The 24,446-nt window shown below is 38.4% G+C and overlaps 3 protein-coding genes across 5 annotated transcripts in view; 2 read left to right on the top strand and 1 right to left on the bottom strand.

Annotated features, from left to right (window-relative positions):
• The first annotated feature begins 1,498 nt into the window (after positions 1-1,498).
• Positions 1,499-6,620, top strand: c6h1orf174 (chromosome 6 C1orf174 homolog). The gene is made up of 4 exons (XM_067591618.1): positions 1,499-1,662; positions 3,190-3,261; positions 3,773-4,138; positions 5,034-6,620. Exons 1-4 carry the CDS (start codon positions 1,651-1,653, stop codon positions 5,172-5,174), a joined length of 591 nt encoding a protein of 196 aa, XP_067447719.1. The 5' UTR covers positions 1,499-1,650; the 3' UTR covers positions 5,175-6,620.
• On the bottom strand, positions 6,034-10,716 carry dffb (DNA fragmentation factor, beta polypeptide (caspase-activated DNase)). Its single transcript, XM_067591617.1, has 7 exons — positions 10,522-10,716; positions 8,640-8,766; positions 8,351-8,536; positions 8,051-8,130; positions 7,774-7,947; positions 7,319-7,419; positions 6,034-7,058 (listed from the first exon to the last, which is right to left on the bottom strand). The coding sequence occupies exons 1-7, from the start codon at positions 10,642-10,644 to the stop codon at positions 6,809-6,811; spliced, it is 1,041 nt and encodes a 346-aa protein (XP_067447718.1). The 5' UTR covers positions 10,645-10,716; the 3' UTR covers positions 6,034-6,808.
• A 2,510-nt stretch (positions 10,717-13,226) lies between these two features.
• The window catches only part of LOC137184179 (nephrocystin-4-like), a 168,478-nt gene continuing 157,258 nt past the window's right edge, over positions 13,227-24,446 (top strand). For all 3 annotated transcript variants that reach the window (XM_067591614.1, XM_067591615.1, XM_067591613.1), the window contains exons 1-2: positions 13,227-13,548; positions 14,334-14,471. In XM_067591614.1, coding sequence (XP_067447715.1) covers positions 13,372-13,548; positions 14,334-14,471 — 315 coding nt within the window. In that variant the 5' untranslated portion in view covers positions 13,227-13,371. The remainder of the gene's footprint in view (positions 13,549-14,333; positions 14,472-24,446) is intronic.

Raw genomic sequence — 24,446 nt, 5'->3', positions numbered from 1 at the left:
ACACACACACACACACACACACAACTGGTGTCCACAAGTATTTGATGTCGACCATCAAACTAAAATTAAACCGCCTTATAAGCAATAAAAAGTCTGTTTATCCATCCAGTTACATGTATGTTGCTTTTAAACAGTCTGTATCTACATAAGAATAGAAATAATAATATTCAGAAATAAAATACAATATAAATTATTTAGACAACAAAATAATGAACTTGCAAAATTTATTGTGTCACATTTTATTTGACTATATACAACTTGGCTAGAGGCGACAGACAGATAAATGATCACAACATACAGTAAAAGAAACATTACAGAGCAGAAGGCGCGTAAATAGACTTTTTATTAATACGTCTACGGCAAAAGCTGTAGATAAAATCACAGTTTTCATCCTGAACATTCAGGAAAACTTCAGATCATATAAAAATACATCCACAGCTGTGTGAGAGTGACTACAAGACAGACACAGGTGCACATTTATTGCAGAAATGGATTCATACAGGGATCAGATGGTAATAGTGATCTGCATGTGACTTGTCTCACCTTATTTAACTGATGTTCTAAAAGTAAACTCGACGTTTTTTGCAAGGTACAGTTTCAATTAGGCTTCACCATCACGATATGACAATATCTTGTTGAAGAAGTGCTCTGTTTTTCTTGTTGAAATATGTCTTACCCACATAACTTTTACATGGATCTTCGTGTGGAAAAAACAGGACAAGAAAAATAGTCTCAAAATTATAACTAGGCCTACATCTAAAGAAAAAAACAGTGTTGCAACAATAAGGTATCCATATTTATCAAATACAATATATTAATAATCTATAATATATGTATTAAAAATGTATGAAAATAATACAGTGTCCACAGAGGGTGACATCAGAAAGCCTTTCGCGCCCTCTTGTGGACATTTCTTGGAATTACAGTTTGTAGTTTCTGCCTTCTTCTCCCTCCGAGTTAAACCAAAACCTAAACTTTACAAACTAGAAATAAACTAAAACTGCACTTCTCTCAAACTCACACTGGCTTTATTGTCTCTACAAGTCATGTAGGCAACTACAATGGAAAAGCTGTTCGCCTTCAATATAAATTATGCTTATTATGCTTGTCAATAGGCTTTCATGCAATTAGTGAAATCGTCACTGTGGACATTTAAAAGCTATAATATGTGTTTTAATGAGCTAAAAGAGATAAAACTGCCACCACAAAACACAGCAGGCTGGCGCCATTATGTCAATTTAAAGACCAGATCCAAACCCATTATGGTACCTTGTCTTAATGGGATGAATACTAATAAATTCCCATATTCCCATAAATTCCCATAAGAGAAAACAATTAGGTATAATAATGAAATAAAGATAACACAAAGGACATGACTTCACTTTACCCACACTTTACCTAAAGTGTCTTTGAGTGAGCGCTATAATAAAATGTTTTTTTATTATTATTATGGGATGTCCGGCTGATGACGGGCAGTGACGTAGGAGACGGTGTGACCTCAGAGTGAACCTCAGCAGCAGGAAACAAACACAGCGGCAGCGGCGGAGGAGGAGACGACACACCACACTTACCACAGTTGTTTACAGCCAAAGCTAATGACAAACAAGACAGACAAACACCGCAGCTGAATAAGAGTCGTTACACCGATAGATGATGCACAAGGTAAGCGCTAAAATAAGCTAAACTGGTTGATTTACAGGCAGCTAAGAGAGTAACTGGTAGCTCCTGGCTATCCTGCTAGCCTTACTAGCTGCTAGCTGCGTTTGGTAGCTATAGCGAGATATTAGTGTTTCTCAGAGATTAACCTCACTAATTTAACTTCAACAAGACGTGGAGCCGCCACCAGAGTGGGAAAGTAGCATTAGTGGAATAAAGTTCAGGGTTGACTTGAGGTCGTGACTGACGGCTGATGTGACGTTAAATTGTTACATTTTTGGGCGGAGTTTGGCCGGCCGGAGGATCGTTTACAGGGGCGCTGTTCAGACGACTGTACAATCCCCTTCAGACATGTTTTAACACGTATATAAAACACTCTACTCACAGTAATAATGTGTGTCTGATAAGGTTTTTCCACAAGACGTAAAACGATCTTGTTAAAATCCTTAAAATGACTATTACTCCCACATGAAAGAATCTGAAGCTATGAACTTCACTGTGAAGTCCATTCTCGGTGTTTGTGCTCTGGAGGCTTCAAGTTTCCACATCACACTTGTGTTGGTTGAATACTGGACCAGGATCGGCTCCAAACTAGTTGTGATCCCTCAAATCCTACTCGTACATCCGCCTCTTAAAATCAGTCTTTTAAAAAGTAATCATTTCAAATCTTCCCTTGCACATTTTTCATACTACTTTTGATAAAGTGAAGAAAAAGAATCTCCCGTCTTGACTTTTCCTGACTTTGTGTTTCCTTCCTTACAGCATAGGGTTAAAACTATTCACAACGTCATTACCACGCTAAAGTCAAACAGCGTGACAGTGATTATGCGATGCAGCCTCTGCAGATGTACACATAGATATACCATGAACCAGCTTCTCTGTTCACTGTCTGCTATGCACTTTATTCAAGAAAACACTTCCAACATATTGATGCTCTCAAAGCTGGATAGCTGAGAGTTGAGTCACAGAAAAACACCCAATAAATGCAGAAACACTTACTTCGTTTGTTGTCAAGTAGGTGGTTTGCACATGGAGGGAATTTTCCTTGGCGTTGTTGTGCATAACAATCAAAAATGCACTATTAGAGAGAATACAACTACCACAAAAGTCAGGTGATCTTAAATAATATGATGGTAAGTAAAATGTTACAGTACAGAGTAAGTAAAATATATTATAATAGAAAAGAGCTGTTAGATTAAAAATATACTTTACAGGATATTGACTGGGAACGTGCCAAATGTTGACAGTATAAACAGAAAATGTAATGTGCAAAAGTAATAATAAAGTAAAAAGAATTGCATTAGTTAAACACACCATGTTGGATGTGATGGGTTCATGAATGATACTTTAAGTTAATATTTTAGTTTCAGTTTTGATCTTTTAGCTTTATTATAGTGCAGTAGTTGCTTAACAGGAGCATTTAGAACTGCTGTGACTCACTGTCGGTCGAAACAAACCTTTACATTAACTGGTTGCTATAGTTATAAGTATTATCACAGTAGATTGAACAAACCACATTATGTTGCTTTGCAGATGCCTGGTCAACTCGGCAACATGAAGCCCAGAAAGAGGAAGAGAGGCTCTGAGGCCAAACACTCCAGAAAGGTTTGTGTTAACTTTGTACTGTTGGACTGTCTCTTATTGAAAGTATCTGCAGAATTAATTCTTCTCTAATTAACTTGTTAAAAGGTCCAGGTTTTATATATTTTTCTTTAATTAGACTATTATAAATGTTTAGACTGATTGAAGATGAAATGTCACGGCTCCTGCTAGGACCTGTATCACTAATCAACCTGAACAGAAGCTATAAGTAAGATTTTACAGTAGTTAAATTTGTAAAATCACTCTCAACACAATGTGAAGGTGCAAGAATGTGAAAAATCATCAAATCTGGAGAAAGGAAGGCTCTGCACATTTAGGTCTACTGCAAGTATGTAATAATGAGGCCAAGATTTCAGTCACTAGACCTTTAACAATGCAAATATTTGACAAAAGGGAATCTCAAAAATGTCTTGTGCCCTTACTAGTAATGATGAAGTGCACAAGTTCAAGACCAAAGGATATTCATTATTAGCGCAACATCATCCTGACCCCCGTCTTTGACTTCCCGTCACAGGCTTCTTCTACGAGGAGGAAATGTATGAAAAGTCCAAAGACGTCCTCGGCAGCAGAGAGCAGTTCAGTAGGTTACGGTAAAGCAGCCGGTCCTCTGGAGAGTCTCTCCCGCATCAGCTGTGAATGCCACCAGTCTGCCGGCAGGAGGAGATGCTCAGCGTCGCCACAGCTGGGAGGACAGGAGGGTAAAGAGAACGAGCTGAGGACGGGGCCGGACTGGGACAGCTGCAGGTTGAACGGCACCTGGGACAAACAGGAGTCTGAGGACATGGATTATGAAGAAACAGGCAAAAACATTTTCCCAGATGATGACAGTAACCAGATTCTCCCTGTGGAGCAGTTCTTTGGAAACTTGGAGGTTGTGCAGGTGAGGTGTTTCGGTGTAACTCACAAATCTCATAACAGTTTGATTATGTTGCTTGAAACTAACGGCTAATTTAGGAGCGGTCTGAAAGACACAGACTAAACAGTTGACTACTGAATGCCGTGTATAAAAGTGCAGAAAATTTGCAACATTTTAATCCTGACACATAATACAAGTTGTCAAATTCAGATCTTAGCTCAGACCCTGATATCACAGTATGGAGGTTATGTTCTACCAGCAGTATTTTTAATCATTTTAAGTTTACAAAACTATCTCATCTCAAGATCTGCCTGCTGGCTTTTTCTGGAGCTTTTAGCTGAATCACATGGTCCCCATCAGCAGATTGAGCCTGCTTACTTGCCGTAGAAGTGTAGATGTTTAAACTTTCTATGATTTCCGTGAACACAGAATGAGCTGTCAAGCTCAACTTTTAAGTCAACTAGGATAATCTGCAGCTCCACGGCAACCGAGCGAATTCAATCTGCCGATGAGAGCTGTGTGATGCAGTCACAAGCTCCCGAATAAGCACGTAAGCGGACCTTGAGATTATTGTCGACTGCTGTTTCCAAGGTCAAGAATGAACTGTCAAGCTTACATTTTAACAGATTTTAAGATGCACCAAAATAGTCGAGATGAACTAAAAAGCTGCTGCTGCAGGACTGTAGTGGATCCTCCTCCCTGCTGCAGTCAAGTGTTTGCCTGGTTTGCCAGTTACATTCATCAACCCCATTGTTTCTACTGTAGTTAACACACATCCTCTGCCCTGCACATGTTATGTAATATTAGAGAATATTTACTTATAACGTTTTGAGCTTGAGTCCCAGAATAATATCGCCTTTGTTTTACTGCCTTCCATTAATCACTGAAAATGACATTGACATTGTCTTTCATCCTGCAGGATTTCCCTCAAAGATCTTCAGCGACTTCCGCCCGCGTCCACAGGGAGAACAGGAGGCGACATTACTACGCACCAGAGGACAGCGACGAAGAGGAGGTGGGCCTCAGCAGCACGCAGCAAGACGACGGAGAGGGCACTTAACGAAGACTAACTGCACTGGTGACTGTGGCGGACTCAAAGTCACGTCTGTGGGAGGACATAAAACCTTTCAGCACTTAAGAAAAAGTGGCCAAATGAAAACTTCCTATCGAGAAGCTGCATTCAATCAGCCCCTTGTCAACGGTTAAAATCACAAGACTGTTACCAATCTGCCAGGTGTTTGGGTGCTTATGGTCACGGGTGATGACGTCGCCCGCTGTGACATGAGAGTAATGGAAGCTAACGTGAACTTGCTGTAGCAGTAAAGCAAACATTACATGGGTGCATTTATAAACCTGGTACCAGGACCCCCACCGTGTCCTGACCCCTAAAACTCAAGCATCCCAGAACTTGTTGAAGTTTACCACCAGTGTGTACCAGCACTTTGTCAAGAGTTCAAAAGCGAGTTCTTAATGGTTAAATGTACGACTTTTTAGTTTTATACATGTAACATTTGGCCTGATACCCGAATTATTTAATTCGATTTTTTTTTTTAAAGTAGCCACCTGTGAGGAACATGTACAATAGTGCTTGTTTTATTTATTACAGCATTTACGCTCACACCACCCCTGGTCCAGTGTGTGTGTGGGTGAAGTGTGAGGGTGTGTTGACACAGCACTTTATGTAGACAAATCAGTCCACATCATTTATCGCCTCTGAATTGGAGTACCACGTTTGCAGTTGGAGATTAGCCTCGAGAGATGCCAAACATAGTGCAATAACAAACAAATAGCAAATTTCAAAACGGCTGATTTTCCCCCTTAAATCTATTTTAAATGGAAAAATGCAAAAGTGTCATGTCGGTAAAAGCAGCATAGTGATATGTTTCAGAAGGTATAAATGTAGATACTCACGCCAAAGAGCAGTTTCAAAATAAAAGCTTTTAATATCAGAATGTCATAGTTGATGAATGTCAGCAGGGTTCTTCCATTGTTCACCAAGTGTCTAATATTCCTCTTTGACTCATCTTTATGTGCTCAGTTTCAAGTTTTGTCATCACTCTGGCAGCTTGTTAACATATAACACCTCTGTCTATATATATACAGTATACATATATATATATATATATAAATGCAGCTCAAAATAACATTACATTACACATGGAAAAACAACAAATATTGAGGTTTCTGTGTAAACCGGAGATAATTTAGGCTCGACTTTTAATCCAGTCCTCTGATTTTTGAGGTTAACAGCAATTGCACTAGCATTAACAACATGTGTTGTAGTATTTTGTATATAGCTTTTTGTTCTGACCATCCAATCAAATGTGTGTTATATATTTTTACTGTCTTTTAAATTCATGCCTTATTTAACACTTTTCATACTCTCCTATGCAACTTTCTGACTGAATGAATGCCTCATAAATTTAAGCAGTCATTGTAATCAATTCATGCATTTTACATCACTGTGCCAACGCAAAGAACAAATAAATGTTTTTCATGATTTCAAGGTCTTGTCTTTTTTTTTTTGTTTTAGCTGTTTAAGTGTAATTAAAACAAATGGCTGATCATAGTAGGTAAAAAAAATTAAACTAGGTAAAAAGGTCCATCCAACCTTGCTACAATCGACAGATAATTCACATAACTTATCAGTGTAAATACATGATGTTACATACATATCAAAACTTAAAAAAATATTCATCTCAAGCGTCTCTTCCTCCCTCTGGCCGTCTGTTTTCCTTTGTCAGTGTTTCTGGCTTGTTTGAAGATCTTGTTGGTGTCACACAGCAGGTCGTGGGCTCCTTTCTTGTGGCACACGATGTGCACCAGCTTCAGGTTTTCCCTGGTGAACAGCAGGCGGTAGAAGTAGCTCAAATCGATGTCGGCGCTCTTGTGATTCTGCAGAGTGTCCACCAGAGTGGGAATGATCGTCCTCTTCTTTTCAATCCTGTAGACGAGATGAAGAAATGTTAGCTTTATGTGAGGAAGCATGGATTCTGTGCCTTTTGAGAAAACATTCATTATCAGGGCTGCTATAACTGTCATTAGGATACTGATTAGTTTAAACATAATGTCCATGTGCAGAAGCTATAGTAAATTGTGCAGATGCAGACAAATATTTTTAAACATGGCAGCCACAGCCAGGATGTAGCCAGACTTGACTTGCCCCTCTTTTTGACTTTTTGACTCAGCTAAGGGGTGTCCAACCTGTGGTCCAGATTCCACGTGCTGAAGAGGATCCGGCTCTCTCGGCTGCCGTAGGGGTTGATGGAGTGGAGAGACTGGCACAAATCCAGGTCAAATGATCCCTGAGGAAGAGGAGTAAACAGGTCCAGTTCTTTCTTAATGTTGTATAAATTTGGCAAATTTTCATTTGGTCAGTCTTGTGGAATAATGGTTATGTGTTGTCTGGCTTGGGATGATCCTAGTTTAGTAACCTCTACACAACTTTCAAATTGTCTGAATTGCTGCTCGTACTACAAGACATTTCTCTTCCCAGACTGTTGGAGAGATCCATTAGTGGAGCAGATGAGTACCAGCCTGTGGTGGTTTAAGGGTTTTTGTATCAGATCTCAACAGTCATTTAAGTCTGCATTAGTTTTTGTTGTTCATTCAGCTCTGATCTATCAACACCTCAGTATGTGCTTTCATCTCTGCAGTACCTGGCAGGTAAACCATCCTTCCCGAGTACAAAGGCGATTTGGCTCCTTTTCAGTCCTGTCAAAGTAGCAGCCGTTGTACCTGGCTGACTTCAGCATCTCTGCCAGGTGGTTTGATGTTTTCAAAAACTCCGCCCTGGCTTTAGCTGTCCGTAGGTCATTGGTGGCACCATTCACCTGGGAACCGAGACAGAAAACCAAACTTCCACGTCACGACTGATGCCTGACTGAAGACGATTCATTCATAGAAATGAAAGCTGCTGAGTATTAGTTGACTTACCTCCTTCAGGTAGCCTCGTATCCTGCTTTCACAGTTGAACTTCATGTAGGCAGACTTTGTCTTGAATCGAGTGTCAATACCTGAAATGCAACAACACTTAACAACAAACTCAGCTACAGACTTTCAACATGTTTCAATTGCAAAACTAATTTGAAGCAATAAATCACATCAATGTTAGAATGCATTGAACATTTTGTGACCTATGTGTCATTCACATCTCTCCAACCAGTTAGAAAATGTTACGCACACATAGAGCAGCCATGATGCGTACAAAAACGCTTAGTTGAAAGCACTCAGTACCTGTGAACCAGTCTTTATCCTCATCTCTGGTCTCAAGCTCCGATCTGTCCTCCAGGTTCAGCAGCAGGTCAGTCAGGATTTTACGCTTCTTAGGAGACGTCTCATCAGACAGGAGCCCCTTCGCTGCTTCGATGAGGCCACTGGCGTGCTGGTCCGTGTCCAGTAACTGACCGATGTCGCACACAACTGATGTTTATCAGAAGCACAGGAGGTTATAAAGGTTCGACCTGCAGTGAATTTAGAGCTGAAGCATTTGACTTGATTTGGTACTGGGGGTCACTCTACCTACCTCCAGCCCATGTCTGCTGTTTGGAGAGAAGAACAAGTTCAGTGTTGTCGGGCAGAGTCTTGAAGAATTCCTCCGTCACCTTCGTCCCGTCCGAATACAAACAAACTTGTGCACCAGAAAGTGGCAACTGAAAATGAGGACATATTATCATAATAATAAAATGTGTTATTTAAAGTCAAGTGAAATGTACACCCAAATTACAATGTGTTACATTGTGTCTATTAAGTGGGCTAACTTGATTTCAATTAATGTGTAGGAGACAGCAGCACAAGTCTGGAGCTATTTCAGGAAAATATATTCATCTAATTGTTTTTTTTTTTCTAGTTTCATATTGTTCTAAGGGAAGGCTCACTATCTCTCGTTCATTGTTCCACACTATGAACACTGTGAATACTGTGATGGCTACCTATAGACAAACAAAGTTAGTGTAATACAAGCCTTCCCAGAGGTGCAGAAGGACTCTTATGTTCTAATGACAAATGTTTTATCATTTTTACAGGATGTGCAGACCATCTGGAGATACAGGAGTTATGATGACAGAATACAGAGATATCTGATGAAATGTTGCCTTACATCACAGAGTTATCTGTGACACAGTCTGTTCAGATTAAGTGGATATACTGTATTTATCTTGTGTCACATACTGAACAAAGTCACTGTACAACAACTGTGGCCTCAGAGGAGGTTTTTTCTCCAACGCTTCCTTTTCTTTCTGGTATAGAGTTTTTTCACTGTGTGCTGCAGGGCAGGCGATGTCCTCTGAATGAAGATGAAATGTTATGGCTGACACACGGTTGGTCATAATGGAATACTGTTAAAATGATTTTCATTATAACATATATATATTAGAGCCCAACCGATATGTAGGTCAGCCAATATTATCGGCCTATCACATATATATCAATATCAGTGTATATGTGGTGCACCGATACACATATACATATATATATACACACACACACACACACACACACACACACACACACACACACACACACACACACACATATGTATATATATATATATATATATATATATATATATGTATTTTTTTTTTTAAAGTTACATAGGCAAAATTTTATGTATATTTGATCCTTTTTCTTAATTCAAGTTTAATATAGGCTATACGTACATATGTTTTTTTTGTTCTTTGTTTTTTTATTTATAGTTATTTATAATTATTAAATTCTCATTAAAGTTTACTGTTTCAGTGCGCTGATGTCATTTTATACAATGAAATGTATTGTTAAACTGTAGAATATCCTGCCTCCATTACATATCTTTGTCACAAGAGTTTGATAACCACATTTGAAGGATCATTGCAAAACATGGGCATTTCTGTATATATCCTGTATATATAAGATTATTAACCGATAAATCGATATCGGAATTTTTTTATTCCCTATCATCAGTATCGGTATCGGGCCGAAAATCCAGAGTCGGTCGGGCTCTATTATATGATCATTATTATGTATGCAAACATTACATTTAGCCACACTGGTGTGTTTTGTCTCTCTGGCTTGTCTGTGTGATAAATTCCCATCCTGTGTGTTTAGTTTTATCTAATATTCAGATAACTGTGTCAGAAACACGTCAGTTTGTCTGGACATGATGTGAAAAGAAATGAGTCTCACTGTATCGCTTTTTGAGTGAAGATGACCCAGGACCGTCACTTAGATAAACTTAACGCGCTCCAAAACTGATAATACGTTCAAACAAGTCACTTATGCAGCTGCTAAAGTGGCCAATGTAATAAATGTATGTTCCTTTTGTTCACCTTCAGTGTTCACCTTTCTGTTTTTAACCCAAGAGCGAAAGAGAAAGCGAAGCAGCTGTAACTTGTTACTTAAGACAGACTACAAGAAAACACACGGAGACTCACCTGTAATAATTTACAGCCTTTTTTGAGCAACTCCTTCACATCTTTAGCCGCAACTCCATATTTTCTGTTTTCATTACAACTTCTTATTTTAACAGGTTTACTTTTCCCGAAGAGTTTGAACATTGTTGTTTCAGTTTATACGGTTTGTAACTACCGCTTCCTTCTTCTTCCTGCTGGCGCTGTTTACACACACACGCTGCTGCCCCCTAGTGGTGATTATCTGTTAATGTCTCTGCTGCAGGATAGATGGATAGATAGATAGATAGATAGATAGATAGATAGATAGATAGATAGATAGATAGATAGATAGATAGATAGATAGATAGATGTTGTTGGTATGGTTTCTATATGAGGAGTCTTGGAGGAAGAATTGAGATATAAGTATCAGTAGTGATACTATAAAGCAGTCCTAAGTCCTGCATTCAAAAAGTAAAAGTACAAGAGTAAAAAAAGTAAAAGTAATAAAGTATTATTAGGTCATTAGTTTTATATTATTATAGTGCAACCATGTGTAAGCAGCATTGTAATGTTGTCGCTGGGCAATGTAAAGCTAATAATTTTTAGAATACTTTTCATAAGTATGTTCATATGTTTGGTATGTTCAATAATAATTAACAAAGTAACTACTACATACACTCACTGAGCACTTTATTAGGTAGACTAGGTAGAATTTAATGCAATCTAATACAACAACTCTGCCATAAATTCTACTTTTACAAAGCTTATACATTCTCGCTTTTTGTTGACATTGTCAGTAGGGTGATAATTCTACTTTATGTTTATTATTGAGGTCGTAGTGGACGGTGGTGAAGAATGTTCCTAATATTTTGTCCACTGTATTAACATACATGAGAGGAGCAAAATATTAATAAAACTTCTCAATATAATGCATCCTTTCTGACAATGTCAACAAAAACACAGTAGAATTTATGGCAGAGCTGTTGTGTTGGATAGCATTAGATTGCACAGGCATTCCTAATGAAGTGCTCGATGAGTGCATAGTTGTCGTATAAATGTAGTGGGGTAAAAATGTAATATTTCCCTCCGAAATGAGAGGAGTGGATGACACCTCTGAGTGTTCAAGTAAGATCTGTTATTGAGAAATTTCTTGTTGTAGCATGTAGAGCTGAATATCTTGTTCCACAACATAAATGTGATGCAATATTACAGTATATTCTCTACCCACAGAATAAAATCTGGTTCTTACGGGATAAATGGCCCACAGTGTGATTTTGGGAGCTCTGTAACTTTGCGGTGCTGTTAGCAATCATCACCCGGCAGTGCAGCCACATAAAGGAACTCATCGTGTACAACACTCCTAACCTAGAGCAATACAAAGATCATGCCCTTCTTACTATCGCCCTCCACCTTTTATACTTAACCTCTCGACTGTCTGAAGGGCTTCTCCTGAATCTTCTGTAATGTCTTTTTGAAGCATGTACAGCATTACATTCATGGAGGCATCATCCCATTTTGGGTCTACTATATCAGACATTTTTTGGGAAATTGTCTCATTTGCAGGCCAACCATTTCACACAGTAAGCGATTCATTCACCCTCCCAGACACAGTAAAGTCAGATAAAGTAGGTCATCAAGGAAAATGGGATAGATAAGGTCTGAACATGCAACTTTAACAGCCAGTCACAGGAAATTATCTCACACTTTGCTATAAAAATGGTCCACAGACCCTTTTTTATTGTAATGGACCATCTTTTATAAGTTTAAATATTTAAGTTAAATGAGCAGTTTCGATGTTTCCTGTTAATATCAATGTAACTACTGTACTAATGTAATCTACTGCATTACTACTACTACTACTACTACTACTACTAATTATTATTATTATTATTATTATTATTATTATTATTATTATTAAATAATTCTATATTTATGTTTGCAATAGTTTGCATTATGGTAAATATACATGGTGCTGAAATATCATACAATAAAATATTTTGTGTTCTACATCAGCTGTCTTTTTTGTTCTCAACTTTATTTGTCAAAATTTTAAATACACAACACACAAATAATACACAAATACAAGAAAAAAACGTCACACAAAACAAACAGTGAACAAATCCATAAAGGACACAGATTAACATAAAAAGCACAGAAATAAAATTATATATACAATACACAAAATAAACAAACAAAAAGAACTGAATATAGAAGAACTGACAATAAAAAAGTAAATGAATAAAAATTACATGTTTACATAAATAAGTTCTGAGTGTGGAGACAGTATTAAGGCACTTTTGTGGTTCCTTATATATATCATTGCAGGATTTCTTATATATATCATTGCATATGATATTTCTGCGAGGAAAGGCAGTAAAGGAGAGGATTTAGAACATTTACGCTTGTAGATATAAAATGTAGCCATCAAAATATGAAAAATGACAATATATTGAAAGGAATCGTTCTTGTGACTACACCGGCTGTCAAGTTAAGGGAGGACCTGCATGGCAACGTGAACATTACCATAGCAACTGATGCAGCGCAATGGAAGATACCAAATAAAGGGTGTAAGGATCAAATATCACGATTAAGAAATTTTGTTCAGATGTTATACTTCGGGGTAACACTACTTGGTGCCTTAACATAATTCTTTTATCTTTAATTGTTGCTATTTGTTTTATTGTTTACTCGTGAATACTCCTGATGAAATGATTTAATTTCTTCGGTTAGCCCCTGCGCACTAGATGGTAGAATCCTATCACAATATGGCGGCCGCGGGTTTGAAAATCTAAACGGGTGGAAGAGATAATATTCACAGTAACGCCTCGCTTTGTGCGTTACATTTCTGATTTTTCTACAATGTCACGCTCATTTTTATGTTAACTTAAGAATATGGTAAAAACAGAGGACATATCCACCATGGCGGAGGGCTGGAGAGAAGTGTTCGAGAGCAGCCGTTTGGTTCCCCCGCACAGCCAGACAGTCCGCCTGGCCGCGGACAGCCACTCCAGCCGGTCCCACGGCTTCCAGCTCAGCCTCAGCCGGCTCACCGCAGCTCACCGGCCGGAGGTGACTGCCCGCAGCTCACGCTAGCTTGGTAGAGATGTAGCAGCAGAGATGCGGCGGTGGTTAACGCACATGAAGTCTGTTTAGTATGTAATTTGTGTAATTAGTAGACTCTACTGACTTTAGACTGTCTTTACATGAACATAAATATTATCTCGCCCCTGTACGTCACAGTGCATACAATAACTCAACGGGAGTATTATCAAACGTAGAAGCACCAATACAAAAGACCCATGTTAGCATGTTATGGGTCCTTAGAGATAATCCACCACTGCAGTTAATCTTAATCAGAATAATCTTGATTGGCCAAGTATGTCTATGCATACAAGGCATTTGGCTCCGGTTTAGTGGCTCTCAGTGTACTTACACAGGATAAAAACACAACAATCTTCAGAAATATACACAGGAATGACTATATTATATATAAATATACATATTATAATACTAGAGAAAACGTTTCTGTGGACTGCAAATTTGCATGCTTACTTGTCTCACAGCTGCTGCCTGCTGCTTCCATTTAATAAGTGTTGTGTAAATAAACCACACTTTAAATTCAGATTTTAAGTGGATTAAGTGTTAATTAGTGGAATATTTGTGTATTGCATCTTGTATAAATATCTTGAGTGAAGCTCAGGCATGAGGGTTTGCTGAGAGGTTGGATAATGTTACATTGTCAGATTAAGTTTGTACTTTTTCATACACCCAAATGTTTCAGGGCTGGGGGGGGGGGGGGGGGGGGTTAATTTTGTGACTTTTCTAATTTGAATGTCTTCCCTTTTCACTCACAGGAGGTGTCAGATTTGGAGCAAGATCTGACATACCAGCTGCGAGTGACCCTGTTTGACAGAAATCACCAGCACTTCTTTGGGAAAACATGGAAGAGCCCACCCCAGGAGATGAAAAACAACAAGATCTCCTTCAATGAGGTAGCTGTATTATGAGAGGCATTCCTCTAAAAAAAAAAAAAAAAAAACGCAAGATGACACACAGCCGTGATTTACTGCGTGTTCGGACAGAGTTTGTAGGCTGTATTTGAAATGCTTCTCATGTTGTTTTGATAAGAAGCGGATTGATCATTATATAGGAAAATTAATACAAATTCAATCATCAGTTGCACGAATTTAGCACAGCTATTATTTAATTAGAATCAACTCCAAAGCTCCACCACTCGAGGTTTTAAATTAGCCGAGATGATTGGACCTTCATCTGCTACGCTCTGGAGAAAGCTGTCAGCCTCAACACAGCAACTTACAAACAGTCCTGATTGCCAATAAGTGATTCCAGATGCATCCAACAAGTCCTTTATTATAAATGTTTCTGTCCATTTTCTCAGCCTGCGAGTTAAATAAGATCAAGTTTTTAGCGTGAAGCAACAGCTTATGAGAGCTGATGAAATTACTCTGCTTAATTAGGCTTCTGCTCAGTTAAAGTTGGGCAGAGCTATATGCTCGAATTATGTGTGGTCACCATAGAAACACTGATGCAATGTGTTTAGAAATGTAGAAGTTATTATTCAAGTGAGTTTCATCACAATTTTTAGTACATTTATCACACCACCAGACTACAAACTGTAAAGTCATACAACATTTACAGTTTGTGATAGCTCTGATTAATATTCATTTATCACCCACATCAGGGCTGTGACATCTCTTTTTTTTGGGACTGCCTGCGGAGCAGCTTCGTTAAATAGAAGGCTTATGTGAGCTTTAGGCGAGGTCTAATGAGGGAGAATAAGTGAAAACACCAATGTGAGTGGACCATGGGTGTGGAGGGCCTTAAAGAGAGATAAACTGTAAAATATAGTTGTACTGAAGAGCAGTTTTGCTTTGCCTTTAATTTCTGTTTTGTAATTATTGTAAAGCCAAGCCATAAAAACATCTTATTCACATCTTTCACTTGTATTTTGCTACATAAGCTCTGCCCTCTGAGTTTTCACACTCCCGCTGGACAGATGTGATTGAAAAGATTTGATTGATTTTTCAGTCAGCATGTACTCGGTACGAGGACTTAACACCTAATGGTGTCCATCGTAGTATTTCTGTCTCCTTTAAAGTATTCACACTTGTATCTCATTAGTTCTCTCCTCAACCACTCAGTCCACAGTGAACAATAACAAACGCTTTTTCCAGCTCGCAGTCACTGTCATTATAGGTTTAACTTTCATGATCAACAGATTCAGCAACCCCGCTAGGAACCAGCGTCAGTTTGTCGACAGCAGATACACAAACCCTGTGAGAAGCCCAGTGAATTAAAAATGGACCATTTAGCTTAACAACATCAATCAGTCGCCTTAAACATGACAACTCGCTGCGTTTGAATTACACTGCAGCACACAGAGGCAGGCAGCCAGGCATCACAACACGTTCATTTAATAAGACTTCAGTTTCACAGTGTGTCCTCAGTATCACATAATCTTCAGTTTTATTGTAGGCATACTGCTGCTAAAATACTGGTAAGTGTCAGTAGTAATCAGGGAATTCATGCTTGTGTGTTGATGATTTATAGAACTGGGTTGGGAAGGTATTGAAATTGTAGTTTGTCTCAGTTGCAGCAGTTTTCTCTAGTTCATGGTTTTATATGATAAAAATGTTTTTCAACTAGTTTAAAATCTAGATTTGGTAAAAAATACCATTTTAATGTATAACCATAAAAAGCTGAAGGTGAAAACAAAACATCAGTTTTTGAAAGCCTGCCTGTGCACGAACCTGGTCAACCCACATAAGTGCCCTTACTTTGATTGATTAGACCTCCTCTCAGGACTGTGTGAACACACTGCCTGATTGACGCCCCCCTTTACTCTCATAGAGTTTGGACTTCACCAAATACCCACCGTAGCCTCGCACAACCTCAACCTGAGCAGAGGTCTAATCAGCCAGAATAACTCAAAACCCCTGTGTGTGTGTGTGTTTGTGTGTGTGTGTGTGTGTTTGTGTGCATGCAGGGTCAACTGAAAGTTGGGACTTTCAGTTACATGGACAAGAGGGACAGAAATCAAACTCAGACACAGGCTTGAGAGCCATTTTAATTCAAATCATGTAGCTAAATACTTCCAAATTTTGTATCTGAGATATTTTTCACGGCTTTGCTTTTCTAATTTGAGAGAATTGGAGAAAATTCTCCAATATAAACTCATTTGTTTTTACCTTGCAGTCAAATAAAAGCATGAAAATAAATGTCAACCCTGTTTAGCGCTGCCTGATGCAATTGCTTGTCATCTTTGAGCACATACAGTATGTCTGATATGATTCTTTGTAGCCTCAATGTTAAACATCAGTCTTGAGTACAAAACCCTCCTTTACCTAACACTGCAATAAGAGGGAATTCTGTAAAAAATATTCAGAGATGCTCTGCATTGCATTAAAAACCCAGGACAAGCCTTAAAACCATGCTAACATGACTTAATAATGTGTTTCAGCTCAGATGAACTTTGTTCAGGGTCAAACAGTCAACAGGCATTAGATGTCTTTTATAGCATTGATTAGTTTGCCTTAAGAAGCCAGAAAAAAAGAAATGGAGCATCTGTTCACCTTTGACATTGGTGCTGCTTCAAGCTTGTTCTCGGCTTTCTACTTTAACAAGACTTTATTGAGTCAATTTGATGCCTTTCCGCATTAATTTTCAGTATTCACTATATGACTCAATACTGTTGCTGTAGCATGATCAACCAGTCAGGAAACCTTGAACAGTGCTGAGCTTTACATCTCCGGTTACTATGTATTTAATAACACTGTGTAACACATTTTTACATGTTTTTTGTTCCCTGTACTTTTTGTTTTTCTGACTTTATGTGAATGAAAATGTACAAATTTGCACATTTTCCCATTAGAAATAGGTACATTTAAAAATATCACTGTCCTGGTCACAAAAGCAAAGTTTGAAGGGAATAATAGCCATTTTCTATAGTTTTTAAACATAAGTAAATAGGAAATAACACTCACTACCCAGAAACCAAAATTGTGTTACATAGACTATTTTGATTATTGATTAATTTTCAGCTTTTTTCAATTTCATATCACTTAAATTGAATACTTTTGGATTTTGGACAAAGTAAACGATTTGAAGGCACCACTTTGGACTATCTTGTGATGAGCATTGTTCATAATGAGTTTGACATTTAATAGCCTTTACTATGAATTGATTGATTGAAAAAGTGGTTGAAAAATGTAAATAATGATAAAAAAATAATTGTTAGTTGCAGCTTTAAATACATTTTTGCAGAAAGTTGATTTTCTGCGTGACAAAATCAGTGTAGAGTGAAGTGCTTGTTGTGAGCCTGAAGCTCAGCTCGTCCTGTGATATGATGATCATTTTAGTTTTGTTTCCTCATCTCATCACTTTCAGCAGCATGCAGATTGTTTTGCTTAAAGCAATGTTTGTTGGCTACATAATCATGATAAAAAGCCAACTACAACCATTAGGACCCCATCCTTTTATGGTTTAGAGGTAAATTTGACACAATTACACACACTTACTGTAGTATTTATTGTAATTTTACAGCCTCTTTTGGGAGTTTTAATATTTCAGCTGTGGTTGATCTCCTCTGAACTAACAACATAGAGACTGGCTGGTTTATTAACTTGAGATTGTAACTGTGATGTACTTTATCCTGTGGGTCTATGTAGATGAGGTTAGTCTGCAGTTTCAGGCAAATGTGTTGTGGGTTTGACTTGTGCAGAATCTACTTTGTTACCCTTTTTCCATTTCTTTACTTTTCCCAACCATTGTTCTTTAAATAGTTTCTCCTCTGTAATCATAAAGGGAACAAAGAAACAATTTTTGATGTCAAACTGTGTGATGTACTTTATGAAAGATGTGCTTTGATGATGAAATTTCCAATTACTTCTTGAAAGTGCTAAAAAGAATATCGTAGCTACGGAGGACTTGAGATTCAACAGACAAAATATTACACAAATCAGATTATCTCCATGATATCCATTTCAACTAGAAATTATTTCTTTGTTTAGCTGAGTGCCCTCCGGTCTGGTTATGTCCATGTTGGTTTGGTGGCTTATTTCCTGCACAGTATGTAAAGTTAAAGTTGATGGCTTCCAGCAACTCTGCAGTCCAGAGCTTTTCTAGTCAGTTGTGTGAAGATGAGAGCTAAGTGGCCAAACCAGTATTTTAACAATTGGTGTTCTTGCCCTGGTTTGAGCCAAAGACAGATAGGACGACACTGTTGGTCAAGAACGCCATGCAACTTTGAGTTTTGAGAATTTTTGCACTTTACTCCAGGTAACTTCCTAATTTAAGCTATCTCTACTTGATTCTATTAGATGTTATCCTATTTATTCCATCAGACTGGTCTAGGCTGTCATACTAATACCAGTGGTAAAGAGGAAGTACTCAGAAACCACAAGTAAGACCAGAGACCCTAACGTGCAAGATCAGTCCTTTGGAAACATCTTGTGACTTGTTATCAAGAGGTACTGTATTCGAAATGTTAAATACATAGTTGAATTTTATACTTATACTTTTATACTTTATACATCAGCTCCATGGATACTGCCATTAATTTTAGCTCAGCAACATATGGCAATGGAAATTTTGTGTAAAAAAAAAAAAAAAAATTACATGACATGTTGTAAGATTTGTTGCTAAATAAGTCAACATTTCGTCTTAGTAGCTACTTTAACATGGAATTTTAAATAAGGGAACATATGAAGTTCAGTATGCAATTGCAGCAACATGTTTTTGATTGAGGTTGGTTGTCATAAGTTCCACATTTGCACATTGTCTTTTCCGTGATGTCTTCCTCCATTAAGTCCATTATGGGCTCGGTATTGATGGACATTTTGCGATACACATGCTAATATAATACCTGAGTTTCTGTACTGATACCAAACGATATTTTGTGATACCTTACTTTGCGAAATATGAATGTATTTTTCCATAAAACCCTGTCTTTCGTTTAACAAAAGATACAAACATTCTCAAATGTTAAATGTTGTCTAAACACAAGCAGCCATAGAAGAGTTTTGCCTAAAAAAATACAGTCTAAAATTGGCCAAGCTTTTACTGTACGCAGGAGCTGTCTGATCAGTGAAAAACATTACAAATCTGATCAGACACCCCATGCAGTTTTTGAGAGTGCAACGGACACATTGTGGTTGAAAAAATATTTAGGTGATATATCCTGCCCTATAAAGCCTCCCAGTGATTGTATTCTTTATATACAGAACAAGAAGTGAGTGTTTCTGGCCCTCAGCCAGGAAACAAGGACAAGAAGTCAACTGAAGTTGCAATCAGATCAAACAATAAGACAAAGCGTTACCATGTAACAAGTCAACACAAAGAGCTTTAAAATGTCTGACAAAAGAGAGTCCTTAAATGTCACTGTCAGTAGAAAACTTAAACATTCTTTTAACTGTTTCATTTTCAAGAGAAACACTCCTCATTTGTGATAATTAATTAGCAATAATTAACTGCAGCCTCTCGTGGTGAATGATACACTTCACGCTGGAAGCAAACATTTTATACCTGTGTTGAAAGAGAGGAAAAATGAGGCGACATCAAGACTTTTACTAAATTCTCTTTTTGAATCAGCAGTCATCTTTCATCCAAGTACATTTACCCCATCTGTTATCTTACCTCTTTCTATTGTGATCAAAAGCCAGAGGCCAGGGTCAAATACACTTCAGGAGGTATCATGGCTTGAACCTCAATCCTCCAGCTGAAAGATGTGATAGGACCAACTACAAAATGTACCCCTATGCAGTTGTATCTCTTGAAAATTTGTCTCCCAGCATCATGTTCACCATCTCTCCCAAGTCATTCTGTTATTTTCGAGCTGATATCTGCGAAACAGCTGGATGTGTGTTCTCTCTCAGTCAAACATTTGAAGGTCTCTGTACATCCTGGTCGGAGGCCAGTCACCCACAGTTTTATGATGGCGTCAGAGCACCGCTGAGCTCCTCTGTGGCTTCCAATGTCGAAGATGCCTGATCTGCTTACAGTGTGAGCTGTTGTTCAAGACGTTTTGAGAAACTCATTTTAATGGAAAGAATACCGTGAGCTGTTGCTGGCTGTTAAATGCAGAGTGTTACATAAGTCTTTTTTACAGAGATACCAATGAGTCACAGCTATGGCACATTCTGATTTCCAGTTTTGTCACCATCTGTTTTCTCTCCTTTCCTCTGCTTGATGTTCTTTTGATCGAATAATTTCTCACAGTGTATGGCCTTACTTTGATCCACCATAATAGTCACAGCCTGTATAAAAACCCACTTGGTGTCCCAATAAACATCCAAATCCCATTATCCATCCGGGGTAATAATATAAACCACATCATATCCTATCAGGATGATAAAGTGGGCCTGGCCCTCTCTGTGTCGTGCCGCAAGAGCTGCACCAGCTTTTTTATTTCATTTGGCCCGATGCACTCGCATTCATGCTGGTGTTTATGAGTGGCAAATTGCTGTTTGATATCCAAATAATGTCAGAGGGGGGATCCTCTCCTGAGTTACGGGAGCTCGGTGAAAATTGCAAGACCCCCACCTCCCCACAGTCAGCCATGATGGATTGGTTTTAATATCGAGTGAAAAGCAAAGATGCGCAGTGATTAAAGAGAGAGAGCTCCTCCTAAATCTATATTCTTGCTTTGTCCTCGCATTTCTTTCTTCCTCAGCGGAGGCAAGACGTCTTGACAATGACGACGTCTGCTGCCTTTTGTGTCTGCCGCTTTACGAGTTGTTTTCGAGTTGTCAAGTCTGACTTAAGCTGAAAGCTTTTATTTAGAAAGTAGAGTGCACTTTTGAGGACAATTTGATGGATTTGTAATGATTTAATGGTTTTCAAATTTGAAAGCTGCTTTTATGTGTGGCATTTAGCAAGTATAGCCCAATAGTGACAAATCCACATTGAATTTTTAGGCCTTTTAGTTGTCTATTTGCGTGGAAGAAAAGGAGGGGAAATTTAGGTTATTGTGCATTTCCTTTTATGAGTTTCAGATATTTTGCTTCTTTCTTTCTTTCCCCTCTCTTTTTGAAAATACCTCCACAAAGCTTCTACAACCTGCCGACCAACTAATGTCCCATTTTTTGGTCTTTTTATCATCTCTTTTTATCCTGGTACAAAGTCTGGTATGTCCTAAATAACCCAGACTACACTAACACTTGCTCACTAGTTGCTGGTTTTCCCTCATCATGACACAGATAGTTTGGCTGCTGTTATGATATTTTCTACTGGTTACCTCTCCTGGATTCTCAGTTAAAGGCAGTGGAAGCTGTGGGCAGTAGAGGGCAATGTTGTGCCTCAGACAGCACAGATGGAGGAGTTGAGAGACTGGAGGAGACAGAGAGAAATGTGCATCTTTCTGCATTGTCTCTCACTGTGATCACTCCATCTGAACTCCCTGCCTTCACTGGGAGCCAGTGGTTTCTTCTCATATGTGCAACATTATCAGGCCGACAGCTGGGCTTTGGAGAAAAGGCCAAGTTTTGTTCCTGTCCGTGCAACCTGTTTTTCTAGGTCTCCAAATGCTGTTTGGCATGATGTAGGTAGCACTGCACAGAATAAACTCAGAATAACATACACACACACATACACATGCATATTTGATTTTTCTATCCTTTATTCCTCTTTTTCCTTCCCCTTACCTTAACTGCATGTCGAAACTTAACCCTTACACTTCTCACCCTAACCCTAACCTTAAACCAAAGAGCCCCAAAGCAAAGTGGACTACCATGTGTTTGGTCTCCACAATGTGATGAAAAACAGTACCCCTCGCCACCATTCACACCAACAAATGCACAGCCTTATTACATGACTTCAAAGTACTGAAAGCCAGAAGAAGACAGTGCTTCACCACAGATGGGAAAACATTTGAACATCAGTCATGCAATTCCTCCGCTTTTGTTTCTTCAATAGATGTTCTCTAAAGAGCAAACTGGTTTCAAAGTGAAGAATCCCACATGGTTCAAACTTGGGTTTGCAGTAATGAATTTGTGGCAGTAGACGTATTCATCCTGTAAAGCATAATTTTTTCCTTAAAATGTACAATAGGTTGCCAAATTTAAGCTGTCAGTGCTGTAATGAAGCTTGAGTTAAAGCCTCCGCCCCTCCCGTTTTTGCCTTGCTCTCTAAAAGCAGACACAAACTACAGAAAGGCTGGCTCAGCTGAAGAAAAACTCCTCTTTTGACTCTGGTATATTTGTTGTTGTGTGCCATACACAGTGTTTTGCAGTCTCCCACGTATGATTGCGCACATGGTTCACATCTATTCAAGCGTGTCCATTCAGCTGTCACATAAGAAGAAGCTTTGCCCTTTTCTCCAGAGTTAAGACAAAAGGTGAGATAATCGAACTCTCACGTCAACTCTTTATTTCACTGAAGACAATTAGAGAATATATTATGTTTCTCCCTGTTGATATTGTTTGTGTCCTAGCCTGCATATAAGCAAACATCTGTGATGGAAGGGGCCCACTGACTCAGTCTGTAATATCTAGCTTAGGTGATTTGTGAACAATGCTGCTTCTCTAATTGTCTTGTAGATTACAAACAACATATGTTTTCTCAGGTAACCATGTCAGCGTTTATACTTAAAAAAAAAAAGACTCCATCTTTTGCAATGCAATGCTGTACAGGCTGCTTCACAAATAGTTCTGTCTTAACCCTTTTAATCCCATTGATGCTTTTTACATCAAAAATCGCATCACTTTCCTCTCAGTCATAACTCAGTCAAATCACAACATGCAGACATTATACACATACCGCCGGAATGAGCGCAACTCTTTTCACTGCTGGCAGCATCTCCAAAGTCCATCATAGATAAACATCCATCAATCAACCAAAAATGTATGTGACAAGATGCTCTTTATCACTTCAGATCTAGCCTAATAAACATCATGTTTCCCTAATCCAGTAATTATCTGTGTAGCTAATGCAGAATGATTTTTCATGCAGATTCGTCAAAATGCAAAGAAATATAGTATAGAAAAAAATGGACCTACGTGAACCTCAACCTAACTAAGGGGAGACTCTTGACGGACTGCTACGACCTGAGGGTCACATGATGACAGCTGAAGGCATCAGTTTGAAGCTAGGTTTTGGTAGCCTTGCTAGCTTATCTACTTGTACAGTAGTAAACTCTGCTACCACTTGTACTGCGCATTTCTTTATTCTGTCACCTCTATTTAGTTTTGACAAATTGTGATCCAAACTGCAAAAACTTTGAAATGTAAAAACAATGACCATTAGAAACAAACTGAAGACTTGTAGAAAGCAAACTTCCCTCCAAAATGTATTTTATCCACAATGAATACTCCACTATGCAAACATAACGTCTAGTCAGTTAGCTTTTGAAAACCACTTAAGGATCCCTTCAATATAAGTTGCTTTTCAGTCTGTATATTATGGTTTTATTCATTCATCTGATTGATTCACAGATTACAGAAATGGATTTGTATCTGTTAATAATGTAGTATTGATGGAATGAAAAAGGTGGAACTCAGTTGTGAAAGCATCCTGCAACACCCAGACGCTATACTCATAAGTTATTTTGTAGTTCATCTTCAGAGTAGGCAAGCGTTTGTGCACATTTTGGATTTATTAATCTAATAATTAGCCTTGCAAGATGAAGGTACTTCATACGCCATCACCTCATGCCTAAAGTTAGTGAAGTTGAGCACTTAACTCCAGCACTAGCAAACAAGCCGGCTAACCAACACACTCGTGCATCCCTTTACAAAACTTCTAGCCAACTGTGGTCAGGCGAAAAATGTAACTCTGTCCTGTACAGAGTTGTGGTTAACGATGGGTTTCACTAGTACTATAGCGTTGCAGCAGAGACAGTGATCTTCACTGCTGGTAATTGACCAATAATTGCTGCCCTACTTAAAAATAGTGCCCTAGAATTGATTCACAATTGAATCATGACACAAAGAATCAGTATCGAATAGAATCGG

The sequence above is a fragment of the Thunnus thynnus genome, chromosome 6 (assembly GCF_963924715.1).
Source record: "Thunnus thynnus chromosome 6, fThuThy2.1, whole genome shotgun sequence".
NCBI classification, from domain to species: Eukaryota; Metazoa; Chordata; class Actinopteri; order Scombriformes; family Scombridae; genus Thunnus; species Thunnus thynnus.
This window is presented reverse-complemented; position numbering and strand designations above follow the sequence as displayed.

What these genes read in the sequence shown, in the direction of transcription:
- c6h1orf174 (XM_067591618.1), top strand. An exon ending in AGGCCAAACACTCCAGAAAG is followed by an intron (nt 3,262 to 3,772) that starts GTTTGTGTTAAC and finishes TTCCCGTCACAG; the next exon opens with GCTTCTTCTACGAGGAGGAA. An exon ending in GAAACTTGGAGGTTGTGCAG is followed by an intron (nt 4,139 to 5,033) that starts GTGAGGTGTTTC and finishes TTCATCCTGCAG; the next exon opens with GATTTCCCTCAAAGATCTTC.
- dffb (XM_067591617.1), bottom strand. Translation starts at nt 10,644, where the DNA reads ATGTTCAAACTCTTCGGGAAAAGTAAACCTGTTAAAATAAGAAGTTGT. An exon ending in AAGGATGGTTTACCTGCCAG is followed by an intron (nt 7,420 to 7,773) that starts GTACTGCAGAGA and finishes CCTCTTCCTCAG; the next exon opens with GGATCATTTGACCTGGATTT. An exon ending in ACGTGGAATCTGGACCACAG is followed by an intron (nt 7,059 to 7,318) that starts GTTGGACACCCC and finishes TCTCGTCTACAG; the next exon opens with GATTGAAAAGAAGAGGACGA.